This window comes from Nilaparvata lugens, chromosome 3 (genome assembly GCF_014356525.2).
Source record: "Nilaparvata lugens isolate BPH chromosome 3, ASM1435652v1, whole genome shotgun sequence".
NCBI classification, from domain to species: domain Eukaryota; kingdom Metazoa; phylum Arthropoda; class Insecta; order Hemiptera; family Delphacidae; genus Nilaparvata; species Nilaparvata lugens.
Window position 1 is genome coordinate 20,034,943 of NC_052506.1, and position 23,609 is coordinate 20,058,551.

General features: G+C 30.9%; 1 protein-coding gene across 1 annotated transcript; it reads right to left on the bottom strand.

The window, feature by feature from the left end:
- Positions 1-3,392: 3,392 nt before the first annotated feature.
- On the bottom strand, positions 3,393-23,117 carry LOC111058102. The gene is made up of 12 exons (XM_039422731.1): positions 22,729-23,117; positions 21,855-22,020; positions 21,521-21,630; positions 20,331-20,517; positions 12,011-12,018; positions 11,266-11,368; positions 9,944-10,238; positions 8,808-8,830; positions 7,553-7,645; positions 5,519-5,537; positions 4,986-5,046; positions 3,393-4,097 (listed from the first exon to the last, which is right to left on the bottom strand). Exons 1-12 carry the CDS (start codon positions 22,885-22,887, stop codon positions 3,921-3,923), a joined length of 1,401 nt encoding a protein of 466 aa, XP_039278665.1. The 5' UTR covers positions 22,888-23,117; the 3' UTR covers positions 3,393-3,920.
- Between the last annotated feature and the right edge of the window lie 492 nt (positions 23,118-23,609).

A 23,609-nucleotide genomic window follows, 5' to 3' on the forward strand; every position in this document is an offset into this window, starting at 1 on the left:
AATCTTATCTCCCGATTCCGGTACAGATTGGCTCTTATCTTCGCTTTCATGTCAACTAGGCAAGCTGAAGAATAAGTTGTTATTGAAGTTCCTCTTTATAGAAGCTCTTCAATGAATCAGAATACGTTGTACTCAATGTAACTCAACTGATCAAACATCAAATATTATTGTTCGAAACAATCCCAATCATTATATGTTTTATTACTCCAAATACTATGAATGAGGCTCAGCATTTATCTATGCATCTGTATTATTTATTTTGACATTTTTCAGAGGCAGCTATATTATTCATTTTAACTTTTGGTTATTCATTTCAGCAATCATCCACTTATTCGACGTCATTCATAGAAGCATCTACATACTATGTGGTCAATACGTGTTTGAAGAGGAACTGGTATAAATATGGATGCAGGTGAAGAGAGCTGGGAGCAGATAATAGGGGAGATAAGGTAAGGAGCAAACTTACATGATATGGAGGGCAGTTTCGGAGCACGTGAGATGCCTGAGGAAGCTTGCTCATGCGCAGTGAACTTCGCCGAGTTGTTTGCATGATATAAACTGTTATAGGAGCCAAATAAAGTGCTCACAAGAAAATGAGCGGATAAAGTTAATTGCATCCACCCTATTTTCCATATTAAGTGCTACAAGATAAACTGTCGGAGTGGACCTTCTACACTGCATTACACCAGCGCAGCCAAGTAATTAACGACTGAACCATTTTTGACGTTCTTCCCCAAACAAGCTGTTTTATTACACATCTCCAGAGACTCAACCGCCAGGAAAGCTATCAATTTGCTGCTGGAGCTCAAGATGATTTGCGCTGTTTTGAATAATTGGGTGAGTGGAGACAATTCAACACCAATTGGTACTCTTTGCACTGATCATTAACTTCAGTAATAAGCGTGAAATTGAAAAAACTGACAGAGAGACTAAAATTAAGTTGGCGAGTGCAACTGTATTTGTACAAGTATTTTGCTACACTCGTGTAGAATGGATGAATCAATCGATACGTTCATAAAAAGAGTGCAGTACATCAGATGCATTACAAGCATTATCCATGGAATGAAACAACAATTATCGACAATCGCAATTGATAATCAGTGAAAAAAATATTATGAAACATGAGTAGATAGGGAATCATGACAAGTTTTCTATGTTTTACTCTTTCACTTGTTTTTTCGAAGTAAATCAATCATTCTATTCTTCAAAAAGATTTGAAAAATACAATAAATAATTATGCTACCGCTAAACCAAAGGAAGTTTTTAAAGTCTTTTCCATACCGTACCTACTATCAATTTAGTGCGGAATGCACTGACTAGTATAACCATTATTCTATACAAGGCTAAAATATCCACTATAGGTCAAAAATGTATTTTCGTATTGGTTTTGACCTTGGAGACAGATTGAAGAAACTAAGGCATTTAAGAGTAGTTTCTATTCAGCACCAAACGACAGTTTTAAGGGGATTTTGTATCGCCTTCTGCCAAATTGAAACATAAAGCCGATACTTGTTTTCTCCCAACCCCGATTTGGGAACCAGATTGACGGCATAAATATAGGGCAATAAAAGCGGAGAAATGAGCTTCATGAACAACAGACTGGAATGGATGATATGATGCTTGAGGGAATAAATGGAGAAACTTTTTATTTGTTTCTACTGCATCGAATATACACACCGAGTTAGGCGGAGTATTCAATGGGACTTGTAGGGCTGGATATTTTGTCGTTCTGCATAGCCTACCGTACTCTCTAAGCTTCTTCCCGTCGTGGAGACTTTCTTTATCTCTTACAACGTACATATATGCGGTATTGTATCCCTGCTCGTCCAAATATTAAAAGAGCTGGAACGAACTATGAACTCTGGGCTAAGCCTTGGATCCGAGTTCAAGCTCTTGACAGAAGAGTATCTCTTTATCATTCAGAATATCTCTTGTTACAATGGCTCCTGTGTTTCCTACGACTTATAACAGGAACTCCACCGAGTGCATAGTATCTATTTAATATAATAATTATAGAAATACACTAGTACCCTGGTTATATTTCTATATTAAGCATTAGTTCTCTATAATTAAACATTTGAGTAGCTCTATTAAACTATTTTATTAGAAATTTCAATATAGCTTTATATGTTTGAGAATGTAATATTTTTATATGCATGATTCGTATTTGATTCTTGGAACTCTTATTCAGGGTGGTAATTTAATTACATCAATGTGACTCAACTCAGTTGGGTTGTAATTCACATGCCTTAATGATCTTGTTGAAAGAGACCAATATATACATGTATATACATGTTGAGCTCGATTGCGTGCTTTTGGTGGTAGAATCCATCACCCCTGATACAAATTAGTAATGATGTAAATATTGACAGGAAATCCACTCAACTAAGCAAATTTATCATCAGGTTGAATATTGTACATGTTTGCAAACCATTACCGTTAGAAGATCAGTTATATTTCTTATAATATTATCAATTCAGTGCCGGTTGCACAAAAGCCGGTTAAATATTAATCATGATAAATTCCACGAAAACCAATCAGACAAGCCGTCCCTTCAAAAATTTCTTCTCTAATTAGTTCTCATGAAATTAATCACGGTTAAAATTCAACCGAATCTTGTGCAACTGGGCCTTAGTATTGAATGAATTAATAAATATCACTAGTTCATTATAAAGCGGTGTAATGGTTGGATGGTAGAGAAGCATGAAAAGCGTGAGCATGCTGCGATCTATTGTAAGTACTTCTTATTAGAGAAGAGCTCTCAGATTATTATATTAATCCTTGTTTGTTTGTTGTTTGTTTGTTTGTTTGTTGTTTGTTTGTTTTTTTTTAATTGTTTGTTTGTTTGCTTGCTTGTTTGTTTGTTATCCTAAATTCAAAAGAATACAGGCCATACCAAATTCCGCATTTCTCTCTTCTGCATCTAGAATGTCATCAGGAATCAAATAAGGATAAAAAAATACGAAAAGAGAGCAAAGCATATTACATAAGTTGTAAGCAGCTCTCTGATATGGTCAACGAAAGCCAGTCTTCACAAACTAATCTTCAGAAATTATTCATGAGCAAGGAAAGGTTTCCCAATGTTGTTGGAGTAGGACGCGTTATCTGCTTTGTGTCATTTCATGATTCATGGTTTCTACTATGTTTGACTTTGAAATTGTGTATTTAATTCAAAAAAGAAAAAATAATACACATTTTTTATATATCTTGAATGGATTTATACTTTCTTTCAACAACATAGCAGTCTAATTTCAAGTGAATTAATATCAGAAACTACTACCTACTAAGAACGCAGAGGATTGATTTTAATGTGCATCTTCAACACTGAAGATTGTGGTGAATATGAATGTAATGAATTATGAAGAACAACAAAACGTTCGAAAGCTCTTCAACATACAAGAAGTAAATTTGCTATTTTCCACTCAAAATTATATCGCTAATTTCATACACAAACTTATTCAAATTAATTCATTATTTAGCAGCTCAAAGTGAATGTGAAGAATTTACATTTTGATATTTACGATTTCTTTATTGTTTCATCATTTGCTTGTGAACTATGTTTATACACAATCCTATGCTGGTAGTTTATGATTTAGTGTTGCCAATTTTGAAGAAATTATTAATTTGAAGGCTGATTTGTTGATTGCAAGTACACCTTTTATTTAGCTGCTATGATATTTTAGTTGCAATATCATCATCCGTCTCTAGAGCTAAGCATTTTCCAAAATAATCAACTTGCTTTATTTTGCTTCCATTTTTATCTCCACTATCAGAATTTCATTTTATGAGCCAAGGCTTCCATTGCCAGTTAGATAATCTTAAGACTGCCTTTTGAAATAATCAACAAAACCTTCATTTGGCGAAGGGTTTGATGTTGGCTGTGGCACTATTTTCTTTCTATCTCTATCTCCAGATCGTTCCTATCTTTTCCTAATGGACCTCCTGACTGAGAAGTGGTCTTTATCCTCGTCCTTTCTTGATTTTTCGTCTCTCCTAATCGATCTGCGCTCTTTTCTTGTCGACCTTCTTCTTCTGGACGGAGTCTTCCTGCTTCTTTTGGGGGCTGATGATGCTATTGATGAGCTTGAGCTTCCTTCCTATAAGAACAAGAAGATTATTCTTCCTAATTGAATTCTATCAACAAAAAAAGGTAAGCGGATCTATAAAAAATAACCAAGTAACAATAACCCAAAGTAAGGAGTATATGAATCATTTCTTCAACAATTTCTTTATAACAAATTTTCAAATCAGAACTGGCTAGTTTCCTATGAACTGGGAAAAAATAAATTCTACAGTACATAGCCTATATAGTCAATGATTTACTGAATATTCTGTAAAAAATTTTCCGTTAAACTTCTTGATAACAATCATAATATAGTGTCAATAAACAGTATCTGAACAGTGAGAGTTTCTTGATTTATTTAAAATATTTCAAAATTCAAAATATCTAGTTTCTGTTGTTTTTGAGTGTGAAAGGACTAAGTTTCAGAAAATTGGAATCATAACCTCATTTCGGACTTCAGAAATATCTAAATTTGGGAGAGAAATAGTTCAAGGAGTATCCTTAGTTTTTCTCTCCAATTCAGAGCTTTCTTGTGAAAATTAAATTAATAAATAAACACGTTTGAATATAAATAAGTGTTTCTCCAACTTGAAAATATTTTGGAAAAGATGTAAATTATTTGTCTTTGCTTATTGAATAAGATACAATCGTTCAGGATATATAATTGCATCATTGAATGAATGTATCATTGAAGAAATTGAATAATTTTAAAACTATTGAAAAATTAATGTTTGTATTTAACATTTCTTTGATCATTTTATGAATTAGATTAATAAGCTCATAAATAATAAAAAATAATATTGATAAAAATTGAATAAATATAGCTCAATATTACTGAATTGGATTGTTTCATTTCCCATTATTAGAGAGAAGAAAAACATAATGTTATGTAAGAATATATTCTATTATTACAATAACTCACAAGCATTGATGCCGACATCACTCTTTCAGAGTTAACAGTGGCTGAAGGTCGGCTTTGGTTACTAAAAAAAACAGGAAACATTTTTTTACATATTTGAGAGTATTCGACAATAATTATTATCATCATTGCAGATTAATAATCAATTTATCACTACAACTCTATCTCAAAAATGTCTGTATTTGAAAAATGTTGAAATTTCCATCAACGGCTTGAGAATTGGATGGCTCCCAGATGATAATAATTTTCATCTGTCAATCCAAGTGTGCTTTTGATGATGTTTTAAAACAATGTCATATTCATGTGAATATAGGGAAGCATTCATGTAACTACTATAGAAGGCTAAAGAAATAAACGATTATAAAACTGAGTCGAGCGCAATTTCACTGAGATAAGACATTTTATTTATTGAGGGAACAATATTGCAATACATACCGCAGTAACAGTATGTTACTCTATGATACTTCTATTTCAGTAGAATAATTCAAATTAAAAAAATCGTTATTATTTTACTCACTCAGGTTTAAGTTACTTACTCATTCAGTGAGGATACGGCTGAAACAAAAAAAAACTGAGTTTTCAAATCTTTATCAAAATTAGAATGACATAAATATCAGGAATGAAATTTTGTTCAAGAATATATACAGTTATAGTCAAACATTATTAAAAGAGTTTAGCGTAACTAAGTTATAAACTGATAGTGAAAAGAGAAAGAAAACGAGAATTTGGTGAATTAACTTACTGATTTGAAAGGTCAATAAAAACAAAAGTAATTTTGATATTGTTTCAATCTTTTTCTTATATGAAAATACAATACCTCATTTTTTTCCATGCAGTATTGGAAATGACATCGGACCAATGGCGACCCCCATTGCGCATACACTGTACCTAGTCGATAAAGTCGACTTTTGAAATTTCGTTGCAGTATAAATCGGTATGTTGGCAACGGCATCACGAATGTTGTTCTTGAGGTGTGCTATGGTCCGTGGTCGATCGACATAAACCAGGGATTTCAAATAGCCCCGTAAAAAATCGCATTGAGGAAACGCATGTGGAAATGAGCCTTGTCAAATGACCGCGTCTTCTCAGGCAGGTTGTCAATCAGCATATCAGATGTATTTTGACGGGCAACAAAATCGCGTTCAGTCAATTCTTGAAAAATATCCAATTTATAGGGATGAAGTTGAAGGTCTTCATGGAAAATTCGTTGAACAGTGGATTCATAAATTGAAATAGCAGCTGCGTGTATGCGAGCCGAACGCCGGGAGAGCGCACAACTGACTGCCTCACTCTTTCAATATTTTCTGGCACTTATGACACTTCCACACTCCTGAAATGAGTCAACCCACGACAGAATCGAATTATGTCCAGGAACAAGTCTGTGGGGAGGAATTTCAGATCAAGCGCGGAAGGTGATCGACCATTGGAAAAGAAGCTCTCAACTGCGAAGGCCCGCTGCTCTCTAGACCGCAGCATGATGGCTATTTACTTGAGGGAGGATAAATTTGAGAACTTCCCCCTCCTGCTTCTCTACACGACCAATTCAACGCTATTTTTTTCAAATAAGTAAGTTTCTCTGACGCACCTTGTTCTTATAATAAGATAATTGCACATAGATACAGGTTGATATGTAGATAAATAATTACCTAATGTATGTGGAAAATGATCGATCTGTACCGTATGTGTTATTGCTGTTGATGAAATCAATCCTAATTGAAATGTGTCGTTTCAGATTTACTTTCAAATTAGCAGAGATACGGTAATTAGACTAATCATTATTTTTCCAATCCATTGAAACATTCATGTGATTGCATACATATATTCGACAAATTAATTTGCCAGTTAAGGATACAATTATTCCAATTGGACTGTATTTGTGCAATTAATGTAATTGATTCTGTCTACTCTATTCACTCTAATAAATTAATAATAATAAAGTTGGATAATCAATATGCTAACTAATTTTTTTATCAATAACTTACAAATCAATCAATCTAATTTATGGATTCCCTCGTTCAAATAATATTTTAAAATATTAAGTTAAAATACCTGAATAATATAGTTATTTGCAGTAGCAAATTGGATACCATTATGTATCTTGACAAAAATATGATTATTCAGTGTTAGGTGAATAAATAAGTAGATAAATGGTGTTAGATTTTAGAATTGGAATGGAAATAAGCATGAATAGAATGAGGATTGTTCAGTGATTACAATGAATATCAATATATTTGGATAATTATTATGAAGATGGAAGAGTACCTAATGGTTAGTTGGCAGTTTATATATTTGAAAAGTACCTACCGTAGCTATCGTACTTATTAGAAAGAGCAACTGTAGTTATGTATACCTATAAGAAATATTCTCTGAAATAACTCAGTAGAATAGAATAGAATAGAATGACTGCCTTTATTTTATACCTGGGAGGGCGAAGTTAGGGCGCAGTGGGCCCTCTCTTACACTTAACCCTCATGTACTTAACCCTACAGTACGTAGTATATGTAACATTTATAATAGTTATGTGTGAGACAATAACCGTATCTTGTCTGAAGTAAAATTTGATTACTCACTTTCTACACTCTTGCTATTTTCTGCATCAGAACTGGCTTTCATACCAATCGTCTGAAGACATTTGTAGTATAATGAAAGAAGCGGTGTTCGACCTGTGAACAATAAAAAAAGATTTTTACATGATATTCATTCCTGATAGAAAACCTTGTTAATTAAGCTTAAAAATTGAAAAAAACTATGTATATTGTATTTTAAGCCGTCTCACTACAGTCCAATTTTCACAGCGTGGACTACTCAACTTCGATGCCGGTAGGCCAGTAAACTGTTTTCCCGGATATTTCAACTGATCACCTTCAAATTAAATTGATAAAACACTTTTTTCAATCTTCTTTCAAACAGATGGAAATACTCTGGTAATAAATTACAAATTCCATGGTGTAAAATATCTGTGTTCGATTGTTGAATGGCTTTGTCAGTGATGGCATATTATTTTTAAGGATATTTCGCAAATTAATGACGATGCTTTTTGAAACAGATACTGAATATAAGCTATGGGCTATGAAAATACAATGCAGAGGATGAAGACTACTTTCACCGGTAAAGTAATTTTAAAAGTAAAATACCTATATATAAAAAGTATATTTGGGAGGAGCAGAAACAAATATACGGTAGTAAATTAGTCAAGTACACATTGGACTTTGTTGGAGTCCCATAAGATGTCAAATTATTAATCGATAACTTAATAAGTAACTAAACAGAAACAATAAAAACTAACTCTAAAAATTGAATAGAGCATTATGTGATGTCACACTGATGGATAACTGGTTTATTTCATTTCCCACTTTTTGATAAATATGAGTAATACTGAAATTGAGCTTATATCGACTGATATCTCATCATTTCATGGACCTCAAAAATTGATATGTTTCTACCCATTGATATTTGGAAATAATCACAGACTCTCACATTATTCTAAACAAGAGAGGTCCATATTAAATTAGGCCACCAATGGGACATAAAGTGTTCGAGCAAGTCGCTGAGCATTAGTTCTTATTGCGTTCATTGCACAATGGTGGCCAGCCGGGACACCACATTCAGGTGGCCGGCTGGTGTCAGTCCAGCCACCATTTATGATGTCTCAGTTTGCTTTACACACTGACATCTCTGGTGGCTTTCTGGTGTCTCACTGGAGACACAGTCTAGTGTCCTAATGTTATAAAGTAAGATTGAAATTATTCAACAAATACATAGACCCTAATCAGCGTGAGAGGTTTTTGTGAAAGATATAATCATGAACATAGGTAATCTACTCACTTGAACTACATAAGCCAGCTTTCCTGAAAAAGTAAGTAATACATCATGAAATTATTGGTACGAGATTTTAAACTATTTTAATAAAAATAGACTAAGAAACTTCTACTTCAGTAAAATATTAGAATATAGAATATAATATATTATATTAGAATCAGTTAACTATTAGAATAATAGTTATGATATATGTAGGCCTATTGAAATAAATCTGAATTATTATTGACTATATTTAAACATGAATATTATAACGGTACCTTGAAACATTGGTATTTCAACAAAATTATAACAAAATTAATTGCTCCTTTCTTGAGAACAACTTTTCAATAGAGCATCTAAATTAAATGTAAATTAAGTTATAACTTTTTACTTTTCAACAAAATTACTATAAAAAATTAATTGTTCCTTCCTTGAGAACCATTATTCAATAGTGCATCTAAAGTAAAAGTAAATATTACTTTTTACTTTTGATAGAGCATCTATTAGCTACAAATAGATGAATATAATAAGCATCAATTTTCATCTGACTACATTAGATAAATATTTATTTATTACATTGAGTACAATAATATTATCAATCAATTTGCAATGACTAGTAATTTCGATAGTGAATTACTAAAATTCAATAATTTACTACAGTAGACGCCTACCGTAGTATTCGTAAATGTTAGGGTATGGAACGTGATTTATCAGTCATCTCCATCCACATTTTTCTCAATATTAAGGAAAATACAATGGCCACCATAGTAGCATATATGTCACAATATTTATTTGACCGAAGTTTCATAATTCAATAATATTATATTAAAAAAATACTTTATATTTCGAATGAAGTTTCAAAAGATGAAGTCAATCGACTACTATTTCGAATTCATTCTCAGAAGTGAAACTAATTCTAAAAAGAGTCACAAATAGTGACCAAATTATAATCATTACAATGGAATACCTACATGTCATATTTACAAAAAAGTGTCGACCAGATTTTTTTAATTAGAAATGCGTTGTACTTTTCTTTCTAATGATCCTACAATGCTCACTCACTTGAATGGTATTTGAATCTTATTATATGATTGAAATTTGACCAACAAACATCCATACAAATTTACTTCACTTCTAATATATTTTAATTCTCAACAACTTACTTCTTTTCATCGTCCTTGCAGCAGTTTTTGAGACAAAACACAAGCAGAGCTAGAATAATGAAAAATCCTAGTAACGCTAGAATCGGATCGTATTCAACAATGTCTCCCACATAGGGCAAGCTCTTGATGTGAGAGACGATTCCATAGGCTGAGAAGCGGCCAGATCCCTCGCCTGTGCCTATGTCGGTTATGGCTTTGCCGAAGCCATGGAACCCGGTCCCGGATCTATGGCGGTGAATGGCACCATTGTGCATTATACCATAGTCACGGCCACGGGACTCGCCTGGAGTTAAACCTAAAATCGATTTGTAGAAAAATTCATTACTAAAAAATTTAACAAGTTAAACTATAATTATAGTGAATAGGCCATTTGAGTTTTACTAGACCGTAATATAAATCACATCAAATTACATACACTACATCTGTATCTACTGTATAACTAAAAATTCAGCTTATCGAATAAATATTCAGCTTAAACTGAATTCAAACAAATTTTGGCTTGAACTCAAAATGTAAAATATAAAAATATAACAAATGATACTTGATATAGATTTAATCCAGTTCAAGATGAAATTTAGTTTAAACTGGCACAGTGCAAACGGCCCTAAAGATCTCAAGATGGGCCGACATGAAAAATAAGAGGCAGATTATGGATCATGAGAGAAAAATCAAAGAAATACTAGAGTATAAGGTACCTAGTATTAGTTTATAAAATAGCAATGTTGGTGAGAAATAAAGAACCTAGAGTGAATATTATGATTTTTTCTTTGACAGATCCATTCTATTTTATTTGACTTTTGTTTATATAATTGCATTTATGGCAATATGTAAATAAGAAATATTCCTTTGTATTCTCTCATTGTTATATTTTTGAGCCATAGCATTTGATAAATTTGGCTAATAACTTAATATCTTTGTTTTGCTTTTTCTTGTAATATTGTATATTGTTGTTCATGAGAAGCAATAAATTCTATTCATTCATAATATTCATAATATTGTTATATTAAAAAACATTAATATAAAAAAACACATAATATTGTTAAAAAAACATTTATTTAGAGGCAAGTCACACCCGTTACTAACGAATCCTTGACACAGCAAGGAATGATTATTTACTAATTAAGAGTAAGTAGCCTAGAAGATTTCAGTAGAATAGACAAAATATCAATTTTTGTATGTAAAAAATATCAAATTTCTATATTTAATGTATTTTTGTATTCAAAAACATACATACGTGTGACCTTGTTCTAGTTTATGAGAATATAGTGATGTACAAAATTGATTGTAATGAACAAAATAAATATTGTACCATGAACTCTTACCATGTTGATGCATAGTTTCTAGAATTCTCATGACACTGCCGAAACCAGGAAACCACTCTGTTTCCATATGACACTGCGTGGGAGTGTGGAGGTGGGGAGCAACCTGCAAATCATCAAAAAACAATTTCAACTTCATGTTTATATTTCAAGTTCTTAATGGAAGCAATCCATACCAGTAACAGACTGGATCCATCATCCTAGTGAGATATATCCGAGAAAATGTTTGTTTTCTTTAAGAAGCTTGAATAGAGAATAGCCTACAGTACGGTATGCGTGGCTGCCTCACTGCAATGTCAAAAATTATGCCAATTGATTCCAAATAACACTACTGTTTTAGTTGAACTTCTGTTACTTATACTCTTTTACACGTTGAATCAGCGAGAACAATACAGTCTCAAATATACCGTACGGTAATAAACTATAACAGCCTACTTTCATTGGTGTAAAGTGATTAATTTATTCTTACCATCTTGATATATAGTTTGATGTAAATATTTTAGAAGTGACCAATCCAAAATAAGGGTGATACCGGTACCTACCACATATTTTTTTATTGTTGTTGTTTCCCATGACGAAACACTAGCCTATGTGTATCTTCGTAAATATTTTAGAAAACAACCATTAAAAAACCTCACTTCATCATAAAAAGTAAATTATTTATAAATATTCACGAATAAACACGTACAGTGTCCAAACTACAACAAAGTTATATTTCATTTATCGAGATCAAATGTGTATCACATACTTTTCTAACTGTAAAAGTCATTACGTACCGGTAGTCATAGCCTACTTATTTCAAGAAACTAACCCAGTAATATTTTTGTTACATTGATTGATTTCCATTGAAACTCAAACATAGAGCATAGTTCCTGATTGATATTTTGAAATACCGGTAATGCTATCTCATCTCAACCAGGGAATGAAAGTTTATTCAATTTCGTTTGCAGTCTTCATAGTTTGTATTTTAATTTTGCAGTCTTCATTGACCGAGCGAAGTGAGGTCTAAGATTCAAGTCGACGGTTTGACATTTCTCTTAATGTTTATATGTTGCGCATTTACGGCGAAACGCGGTAATAGATTTTCATGAAATTTGACAGGTATGTTCCTTTTTTAATTGCGCGTCGACGTATATACAAGGTTTTTGGAAATTTTGCATTTTAAGGATAATACAAAAGGAAAAGGAATCTCCTTTGAACGCCAATATTAGCGTAAAAATCAGACTTTAGAAAAAATAATGAAAAATGTCACATTAAATATTATCAAGTTAACTTGAGAGAGAATTAATTTTGTAGTTCAAACTTGTCAATCTCGTACCGCCAAAACAAAATTTTAAACTTGCCGCCTTTTAATGTCAATAAATCAGGTTGAATAAATGAACTCGTTTGAATTGTAACAATAGTTTATTTAATTTTTTATAAAGTTTTGACAGTGTACAAATTAAATAACCAGATTATAACTTAAATTTAACTTTTATTTGGTTGATACATTGAATTATATAACTCAGATTTCAGTAGCATTGAGATTTATTTGCTCTAGGTAAAGGAAGTTCATAATATATCCTGTTTGTTTCCGTACCTTTTTTCACCTGAGATTCCACGAGTTAGAACAAAAAATTTGGTTGCTCCACATTTATTGGTAAAATTTTAATTAGTAGCTTATTATTTCATTTATTTGTTCAATTAAACATGAAGTAGAAAATTTGTTTATTAATGTAACTTTTGAAAGTGTCAATTTAAATTTTTTAAGGTGTTTAAAATTAAAAGTGGAATCTTAGGCTAAATTCACGTGAGTAAAAATTAATTAATCTAATCTATTTTCAGAAAATCAGTAAAATTTGTTCATTATTTAAAAATTAGGTCTTGTCAAAAAGAAAACATATTTCAGAGTATAGGTTTGATAGTAATAAGTTTTTTATTGTGTAACATTCTTTTATTTTGTAAACTTGAAAAGTTTTCAATAAAAGTAATCAGATGCAATGTATTTTATTTATTGCCTACGCATTGTCAACTTAATGAAAATAGTAAATTTGTTAGTTTAGGATCCAGAGTAGAATGATGAATATTTTTATTAGACAAAGAGGCAAAATCCTTCTTGGAAAATAAGAGTATCAAATGATTCTATCTCTGAAGTGGGGTTTCGGTGCCGATACAATAAAAGTAGACACACGAAACGCCCCAAATGGCATCCCTGAATGGGGAAAATCGAAACAAAATATTCACAAAGACCACAAATAATAAATGTTGAAACTTGAAAAGTTCATGGTTAGGTTAGAATTTGATAGTGACGCTAAGAGATACTTTGAATGATTTTGAGTAGGTTAGATTACAAATCAGTTGAGTTCATTGAGTTGAAATGCGAGGTAAATTATAGAAAACATTGTAAATGATTATATCTGTATTCAAAATACTGCGTTCTGATGAACAACTATCTACTAAGAAGTAAGACGAAGACATCAACCAAAATGGAAAAATTGATTCATGAATCTGAAGCGTCCAAAGATACTATAATGGTAGATGAATTAGAAGATAGGGAAAGTACAATGCAAGAGTTTGATACATCCAATGATACTATTGTATTGAATTCAAGTGATATGGAGTCGCAAGAACAACTGAACTTAACCCTAGTAGAGTCAAATGAATCCTTAGGTGAAGATTTTGTTGGTTTCCTCGATCAAAACGATAGGAATTGTGATAAACCTGAACTACAAGAAGTTGATGATTCAAATTTAAAGATTTCAAATGATCAAGTCAATAATTCAAACAATGATGCTCAACAAAACATTGAAGATTCTATTGCTCAATCTAGCGATTCACTTTATAATGTAAATTCTAAAATGGATATCTTGATGAAGTTTCTTGAAGAACAAAACAAAAGTATAAAAAATGAATTTAAAAAACAAGATGAAGCAATAAATGAAATTAAAAGTGAAATTAAAAGTGAAATTAACAGTGTAAAAAATGAAATTAATGGTTTAAACCAAAAACTTAACAGACAAAATGATAGGTTTGATGAGAAGTTTAATGAAATAAAAGCACAGTTTCAAACAATAAATCAAAAAGTTGAATGCCAGGACAAGAAAATTGAGAAGGTTAGGTCAGAACTAGACAACAAAATTACAAAACAAGAAAGTAGGTTAGATCAATACTGTATGAAAAATAACAAAGAAATCGAAGAAATGCAGGTCAAAACTAAAAAACTTGAAGTACAAGTAGGTCAGGTAACCGAAACAATGAACAATAATACAAGTCAATTGAAAGATAAATTAATAATATTAATGAAGAGATGGAAAATGTTAGGGCTAGTGTTCACAAACAATCAACCATGCAAATTAATTTAGAAGATAGTATCACTAAGAATCTGAATATTTTTGAAGTTAAGCAGAACGAAGAAGCTGTCAAAGTCTGTACCTTACAGTTGAATGTAGAGAAAAACAGTGAAACAGTTGATAAATTACAGAAAAAAATCTCATCACAAGTGAACTTTGTACCGCAAGTAAATAATTGCTTTCCTTCTGACAAATACGAATTTCAAATGTCGATTGACAGGAGAAATCCTATGAACTTCATCAATAGCTTAACTGAATATTTATCTCGTAACCATATTACTGAATGGGGAAAAATAAAAAGTATTTTGGACAATAATTTGAATAAAACTTATCAACAACAAGAATGGTGGGATTTTGTAAAAACCGATATTGACAGTTTTGAAAGCTTCAAAAACAAATTCATCTCGAAGATGTGGTCGCAAGACATCCAGAAGAAAGCACGACAAGAACTTCAATTTGGAAAATACCTCATTGGTAGTAAGTTAACTTTAAGTGAATATTTTATTTCCAAATTTAACATCTGTAAAAATTTAATTCCGGCTATTGACAAAGACACAATTTTTGAAATGTTGAAAAATCATTACAATGAAAATATAATTACCGCTGCAATTGTTAGAAATGTAAAGAATGCAGAAGAATTTATTAAGGTGTTGGATGCATTCAGTTTATTAGATGAATATAGGGTGAACAAAAATCAAAACAATCAAGAAAATCAAGATAAGAATCAGTCAAATGACAATCGAAGATTTGATCAGGTAGGACGCAATAATTTTGATAATAGAAGAAATAATAACAACTTTCAAAAATCAGGTTATCAACAACGTCAGGAAGATCGTAGACAATCAAATAATTCAAACATGAATCAAATGAATCAAAACATGAATCAACCAGGTAATTTTCATCCTAGAAATCCAATGATGTTTCCGCAGCAGTTCAACTACCCGCCGCCTGGATATGGAGCATCACAAATAATACATCATTAACTGTAACTTTCATGAAACAACAGGACAGATTCCAGTAGAGATGATGATGAATAAAAAATTAGGTCATTTAGTTTTCAAAAGTATTAGATTTCCTCCTGATAATAAATTTGAACTAGAACCCGAAGAACTTAGAAATAGAAGAGTATTAATTAATATAAAAAATAAAGGAGTAATCAGAAGATTTAAACAGAATATGAGAAATAAAAATCCATGTAAAATCAATGTAGGTGATCAAGTCTTGATAAAAAATTACATTCTATCTAACAAATTGAAGAAAATATCTGCGAAACTGTGTGCAAAATATAAGGGACCGTATGTTGTAGTAAAAGATTTAAGAAAGGGTTGTTATGAACTTGAAGAAATAAAAACTGGAAAAATTTTGAAAGTAAATAAGTTTATGATGAAGCGTTTTTACCATAAAGATGATTAATTTTTCTAAACTTACGTGATCAATGGCTTGAGAATCATTCTAAAATAAAAAATATGCAATTGAATACTATAACACTTTGTTAAATCAACTGTAGAAAATGAAACTTTGTTTAAAATAATAATGTAATTCAAACAAATTTTATTGAGTCATGAAATCTATTGTATTGGTACTGTTGTTTAGTATTCTTGTTGGTATGTATTAGTATTAGTAATTATTGATTTATAATTGTATTTTGTTTGAGTAAGAAATCCTGACCTTGAAGTCTTAAGGGATGCTCATAAATTTTGTGTAATGTAATTTGTGCTTATGAATGACCATGTAGCTTGTGTTGGTAATACAATGATTTAAATGACTTGATGAAACGTATTTTGAAAGTTTTGGAAAATTTATAAGTAATATTTAAATTTCATTGTGTTTAAATTCCTACTTTTATAGTAAATTCATAAACAAATGATTGACATTAATGATTAATAAAATAATGAATGTTCAAATTAATTGAAAATAAATTGCTGAAAACCATTGAAACGATTTAAATAAAGGAATAAATAATATAATATTGTTGTTAATTGATATATTTATTCTATATTCACTTGTATTCAGTAATAATAATGTGTACGTACTTGAAATAATAATATTGTTTAATTAAAATTGATTCATATGCTATTGATCACTAATATCCTATCTAAATATTAGTATAACTCTTCTGTCAATATTTTATTTTATGATTTACTTGAAATTTGTGGATAAATTCATGAACTTACAATATTCATGATTCATTTTGTTTGAAATATGACTGACGATTTATCAACTTAACTATATTTTTGAGTAATAGTCAATTCTAAAACTTATCTTTAAAAAATATATATATTTTTTTATTCTTATTAAAAATTTAAATAGTAATTTTTATTCTTAAATGCTCATACATTCTTGACGTGAAAGTGACTACTAGTGCATCGAATAACACTGCAACGTATAATACAAATGTGAATGATATCTTCGAATCTTCAATATTCTACGACAACGAAATTGCTGAAAATAAAATGGTAGTGGTATGGAACTTCGTCGCAGAACTTCAAGCTGAGATGTGGCCTAACTCCATTCCACAGCGTAAAGATGTCATTCCACATAGAGAGTGTTCCAGAAATTATAGTCACAAGAACTTCAAGATTTTGCATTGCAAGAAACCTTTACCTAAAATTTACCTTACCTTAAAAAGCTATTCCTTTCTAGATATTGGCAACAGTGAATCCTTTCTAGCAACTCACTCCGTTCCTTAAGTTAATCCTTTCAAAATTTTCCACTTGCACATAATGCAACTACAACTACAAATAAAAGTGCTATCTAAACGAGTATGGACATGTAAAAGTGAGAAGTAAAAGAAATGAGTGATTAAAAAATAACGAGATGTATCTACGAATGTGCCTGCAAATGAACTTTCATCTTCGTCTAAATCCAAAAATGTTCCAGTTGTAAAAAATTGTTAAAATTGATCTTCGAGATTCGCATAAAACCAAGTTTAATGGATTTTTGTAACATCTTCATCTAAATCCAAGTCAAATGGATTTTTGTAAACAATGTTCCTGCTTTACAAAATGTCAAATTGATCTTCAAAACTCGTAATAACTATCGAATAAAATAGTTATTTCTACAAGAACTTCTATCAAATGAACTTTCTCATTGATGCTAAAAAAAAAAAAAAAAAAAAAAAAAAAAAAAAAAATCATGACTGAAATCTACAATATCTTCAAGTTATTCACGATGTATCTACAAGTTATTACTGCATAAGATGTGTCTGAAATCTGTATGCTGTTATGTTATCTTCGAGAATAAAAAAGAAAAAAAATCACTCCTAAAAAATTTTAGAAGCACTAAGAAAAATGAAACGAGATGTTTGCGATGTCTACAATTTGTGACTATAATTCTTCAATGATGACTGATGACTACAATTCCATGGTACTTCAAGAACGAGTTGGTCTACAAGAACTTCTAGAGTTCTATACTGCTACCATCTTCGCATTCATTGGAATAAAAACATTCTTCATCATCATTGATCATCACATAAAACATTTCATCGCAAAAAACATTCATCGACGTAAATATATTGAAAGTGTCTTCATATATTGAACTATTCTTCGTAAATAGACTATAATTGAGTATGAGTATTTGAGAATGTTTTTTATAACATGAATATATCCACTATACATCATTGATTTATTCTATATTTGTTTTGTATTCTAATAATCTATATTCATTTATTATTAACTTATGGAATTTTATTCTTACAGTTTGACATTTGTTTGTATCTATAAGGTATTCATTTTGATGAAAATTTTGACAATATACATTCTAGATTGTTATGCATAAAAATGTAACGGAAATAATTTTGTAATTTTCTTATATGAATTAATAATCATTTGAATATTTTTTGACATACTTAAATTTTGCTATGAGAATTTAATGCAATTGCTTTTTATATAAAAAAAATAAAATAATAATTATTTCAGTATATTCGATGTAATAATCTTGATTTAGAATTTCTATACTTTGTGTAATTACACTTATAAAAAAAAAAAATCAATTTTAATTTTTTCAAAATTGAAAATAAATTTTTTTTATTGTTGAAGGCGGGCATTTGTAATGTTAGAAAAAATAATGAAAAATGTCACATTAAATATTATCAAGTTAACTTGAGAGAGAATTAATTTTGTAGTTCAAACTTGTCAATCTCGTACCGCCAAAACAAAATTTTAAACTTGCCGCCTTTTAATGTCAATAAATCAGGTTGAATAAATGAACTCGTTTGAATTGTAACAATAGTTTATTTAATTTTTTATAAAGTTTTGACAGTGTACAAATTAAATAACCAGATTATAACTTAAATTTAACTTTTATTTGGTTGATACATTGAATTATATAACTCAGATTTCAGTAGCATTGAGATTTATTTGCTCTAGGTAAAGGAAGTTCATAATATATCCTGTTTGTTTCCGTACCTTTTTTCACCTGAGATTCCACGAGTTAGAACAAAAAATTTGGTTGCTCCACATTTATTGGTAAAATTTTAATTAGTAGCTTATTATTTCATTTATTTGTTCAATTAAACATGAAGTAGAAAATTTGTTTATTAATGTAACTTTTGAAAGTGTCAATTTAAATTTTTTAAGGTGTTTAAAATTAAAAGTGGAATCTTAGGCTAAATTCACGTGAGTAAAAATTAATTAATCTAATCTATTTTGAGAAAATCAGTAAAATTTGTTCATTATTTTAAAAATTAGGTCTTGTCAAAAAGAAAACATATTTCAGAGTATAGGTTTGATAGTAATAAGTTTTTTATTGTGTAACATTCTTTTATTTTGTAAACTTGAAAAGTTTTCAATAAAAGTAATCAGATGCAATGTATTTTATTTATTGCCTACGCATTGTCAACTTAATGAAAATAGTAAATTTGTTAGTTTAGGATCCAGAGTAGAATGATGAATATTTTTATTAGACAAAGAGGCAAAATCCTTCTTGGAAAATAAGAGTATCAAATGATTCTATCTCTGAAGTGGGGTTTCGGTGCCGATACAATAAAAGTAGACACACGAAACGCCCCAAGAGTACAGTATAGGTACTTCAGAAGTCTTTTTTGAGCTAAATATTTAGCCTATTATTTTGTCAGTTTATAGTTTCATATTGAAAACAAAATAAAATAATACCAAGTATAAGACATCAAATCAAATATGAAAATAAGAATGAAAATGAATACAGAATAGTAATAGACGCATATATATTCCTTTGTTAAAACGGTATCAATTAATGGACTCAATACTTGTGTATAACCAGATTTTTCTAGACACATAAACTGTACCTATATTTCTTATCATTCCATCAATAAAAAAACTGATTAATTAGTTAATCTCGTTTTCTAACATGATCTCCTCATCACCACTTTGAAGCTTATTGAATTAAGATTGGAAGCAATGAAAGCGTTTTAGGTAAGAAGTTTTTGATTCTTATAGACTTTTTTCGATTCTTATAGCCAGAAGTTTTTGATTTGAGACTCACTCTCCATCTCTAGCACCATCATCATTATCATCCAGCTCATACTAGACTTGAAATACTTATGTCAATAAGTTGTCTGGAGAAAATTGAAATTGACAGTATTGGCTTTTTATCAAGAGTAATACTAGGATATCTCTCCAAATAGGATCTCTTTTAAAATAATAAACTCCAGTCTCTATAGCATCATATTGTCCAGGTAGAAGACGTAGGAATCTCTGGAGGTTATGTGTGCTTCAGCATTCTTGGAAAAATCAGATGTATAAATAAGATGCCGGTACTCACTTAGTTTGGCACAGAATGTTGTGGTCTCATACGATTGACATGCTGAGTCAGGTAAATGCAGCTCGTCACAGGCATACCGGTCTGACTCCTCAGGGATGAGGTGATAGTCGAACGATGACACCCTTGTGGGAATTTCCTTCATGTCACAGGGTTTGTGCCAACCCCTGCCATCTGTATCCAGGTAAGCCTTAGAAGAAAGAATCAGGATGGCTTTAGGCCCTCTTATTGATAGTTTTATTGTTACACAAAAAATGTTATTATTAGTTATTCATGACAATGTAAATATAATATTAGAGAATTAGTAATTGAACTTGACAGTAAAACTTGAATTTTAAAAAACACTTATGAAGTGGAAACGCACTTACTATTGGTATAGAGAGGTCCACGTTATAATGACAGTATTTGATCAACTTTAGTTTTTGCTATCCTTGTCTATCATTCGACAAAGCCAGTAAGTCTATCCTTTTCTAGGTTCACAACAATGACAATTATTATGGTTTTGACAGAGTAGAAATATCATTAATTAATGCAGAGAATCGGCAGCGCTATTCTTCTATCTTTATTCACTGCCATTATAACGTGGACCACACTATAGTGACGATCGTTTCGACCTTGTGTGGGTCATCATCAACTATTTTCATCATAAACTTGACAGTATAATTTAATTGTATAATTTTGTTTCTGTTTATCATGATTTCCTTGATTATGAATGTAAATTATACTCTTATAATGTTTTACATCCACACAGTAGTCAGTGTTCTGACTGTACAGCTGTAAATCATCAAGTCACCACAAGAAAAGTTGAATAAATAGTTGGCTCAAAACAACTTATTCTCACGAATGTTCAATCACAAGGTGAATCAAATACAAAAAAATTTCGAATAACATAATATGTGATTGTATCGTAATCTGTGAAAACCTTAACATTGCAGCATTGATCTTATAGAGTACCGTACAGTATACTATATATTGCTGCCAGATTTCATGGAATCCAGATAGCCTGTGAGCTAATTGTGTAAGAGAGAGCGAAAAAGAGAATGTAGGCCTTTTTGATATAATGAGCATAAAAAACGCAACAGGGTGATCCTACTGTTATATTGAAATGACATTGGTCATAAGTATCCGTGCTGTGAACTGTAGTACGGTACACGGACTATAGTATAAATAAATTAATTAATAATAAGTATTACCTTTACTCTATGGAACAGATCATAAAATGCTTTCACCACAGCATAATCAACATCTCCAGCATAATAACCCTCATTTACCATTGGCAGCGCTATGGACTGAAGGTAACCTCCTGAAAATCAATACAAACAAAAAATTGAAAATTTTCATCAATAATGGAGTAGGCTAGTGTCTTGAAATTCTAATATATTGTCAGAATCATTTCCAAACTATAATATGATTTATTTTAAAACTAGACATAAAAAAGCATTCTCTGTGCGTCTACCCTGTTCTTTCAATTAATTAGTATAGAATTATCAATTTTTGTGTGACTTCTATGAGATTGTTTCAACTCACCCAGAACATCAGCAACTGCTGGACGAAGAATTTCTTTTGAACTGGAAAGTTTGGGACTGAATTTTTGAATAGCTTCCCAGATAATTTCTAGATAATGTATTGTTTGACTCAAATCTTTTGGTATTTTCTTGGGCAGTAGATCTTGAGCCACACGTCGTGCATAGAGCTGAAAAATATGTTTTTGTGAATCATAATAAAAATATTCTGCCAAGTATTCTAAGGTATGTAGACTACTGTCATCAATAATACAAAATCCTTCAAACCAAATTCATCAGGGCAAGACGTCCTATAATAATAATATCGAGTGACCTCTGAGCCCTGGCTGGCTCAGGTCTGGTGTCAGAGTTTTCAGGTTGCAACTGATCAATTTCAGGGCCTCTGACATGACCTAACGATTGATTATTAGGCAGCCGGGACCGACTGTTTAACGTGTCCATCCGAAACACGGGAGTGGCCCGAGATAATATCTTGCCCGGGCCATGATTTGAACTCGGGCCTCTGAATCATAAAGCCAGCATCTGATCCACTCAACTATGGCCATTTTGTATAACTGTAACCGTGTTACAGACAATTCAGCTTCACACCGCCAGTATCTTAATATTGATATTTGAAGTCCTCTAAAATAAATGTAGTTAGAATGGTTGGTAGGTCCTATACTAAAACTAGTTCTATTGTATATTATAAAAATGCATATGCATTTCAATTGACCCATGCAGTATTATTGTTCAGTAACCTACTAAAAGTTGAATTCAAATAATAATTATAATTGTGATGCATTAATATTTTACGGTGAATCATAATAACCTATCCATATTTTTACAAAACGAGCATGCAAGTGGAAAAATAATAGAGAGGCTGCACTTAGATTTCTCACCAGTAGCTCTTCTGATTTACTCCAACACACTCTGTAGCTATCAGAGGGACTCCAAAGAACAGTTTTAACATTGACTGTATCAACTTTAGGATTTGCACAATCTGATTTTATACTATGAATAAGACATATTATGCAAATTATTTCTGAAAAGAATTTCATAATTTCCAATGTAGAGATGACATTGAACGAGATACAGTATTAGTAAATATTATGAGATCAAGCAAAAATACCGTCTTCCTTGCAGGTGATTAATTAGTCAGATGTATATTTCAAACAGCTTTGAATCTGTATTTTTACAGCCATCTCTACATTACAAAAAAAACTAGTTGAAAGGGTTTAAATAACACAGGATTTTATTATTGTGACCGTTGAAAGAGGGTTTTACACAGGTTCACGTACACTCATCACCATAATCTTTCAACTTACTCAGCAATAGGCTAATTTGTTAATTTCCACTTTATTGTGGACTGATATTATTTTTACAAATGTATCCCATAAAACAATAATTATTTTCTTCTATTATTACAGTACACTGATGTTTGGATGTTATCTTTTTATATGATTTCATGTATGTTTATGTTATCAGTACCTACCATACCGTATTTCAAGTTTATAAAAAACATTTGCTTATTCAGTAATTTAATAATACTAGTTAACCAATAAGTTGGTCATAGCATCTAGTAAAGTAAATTTCTTTCCATTTTCTAATTCTATAGTGTTTAACTAAATTAATTTTAATGATTGAATTTTGTTCAATTCCCGTTCATTTAATTGACAAAAACTGCGCGCCACATTAAGAGATCGATATTAAAGGAATCGACACTTCAGCTTCATCGACTCATCTTCGTCGAACGTAGTGTTAAATATCGATAGCTTACAAC

Bases quoted from the DNA above. Each gene is read 5' to 3' on its own strand.
- LOC111058102 (XM_039422731.1), bottom strand. From the start codon at position 22,887: ATGAAATTCTTTTCAGAAATAATTTGCATAATATGTCTTATTCATAGT. The intron at 8,831-9,943 runs GTAAGTTGTTGA...TTACTTTTTCAG, and splicing joins TGCAAGGACGATGAAAAGAA to GAAAGCTGGCTTATGTAGTT. The intron at 7,646-8,807 runs GTGAGTAGATTA...TATTGTTCACAG, and splicing joins AGCTGGCTTATGTAGTTCAA to GTCGAACACCGCTTCTTTCA.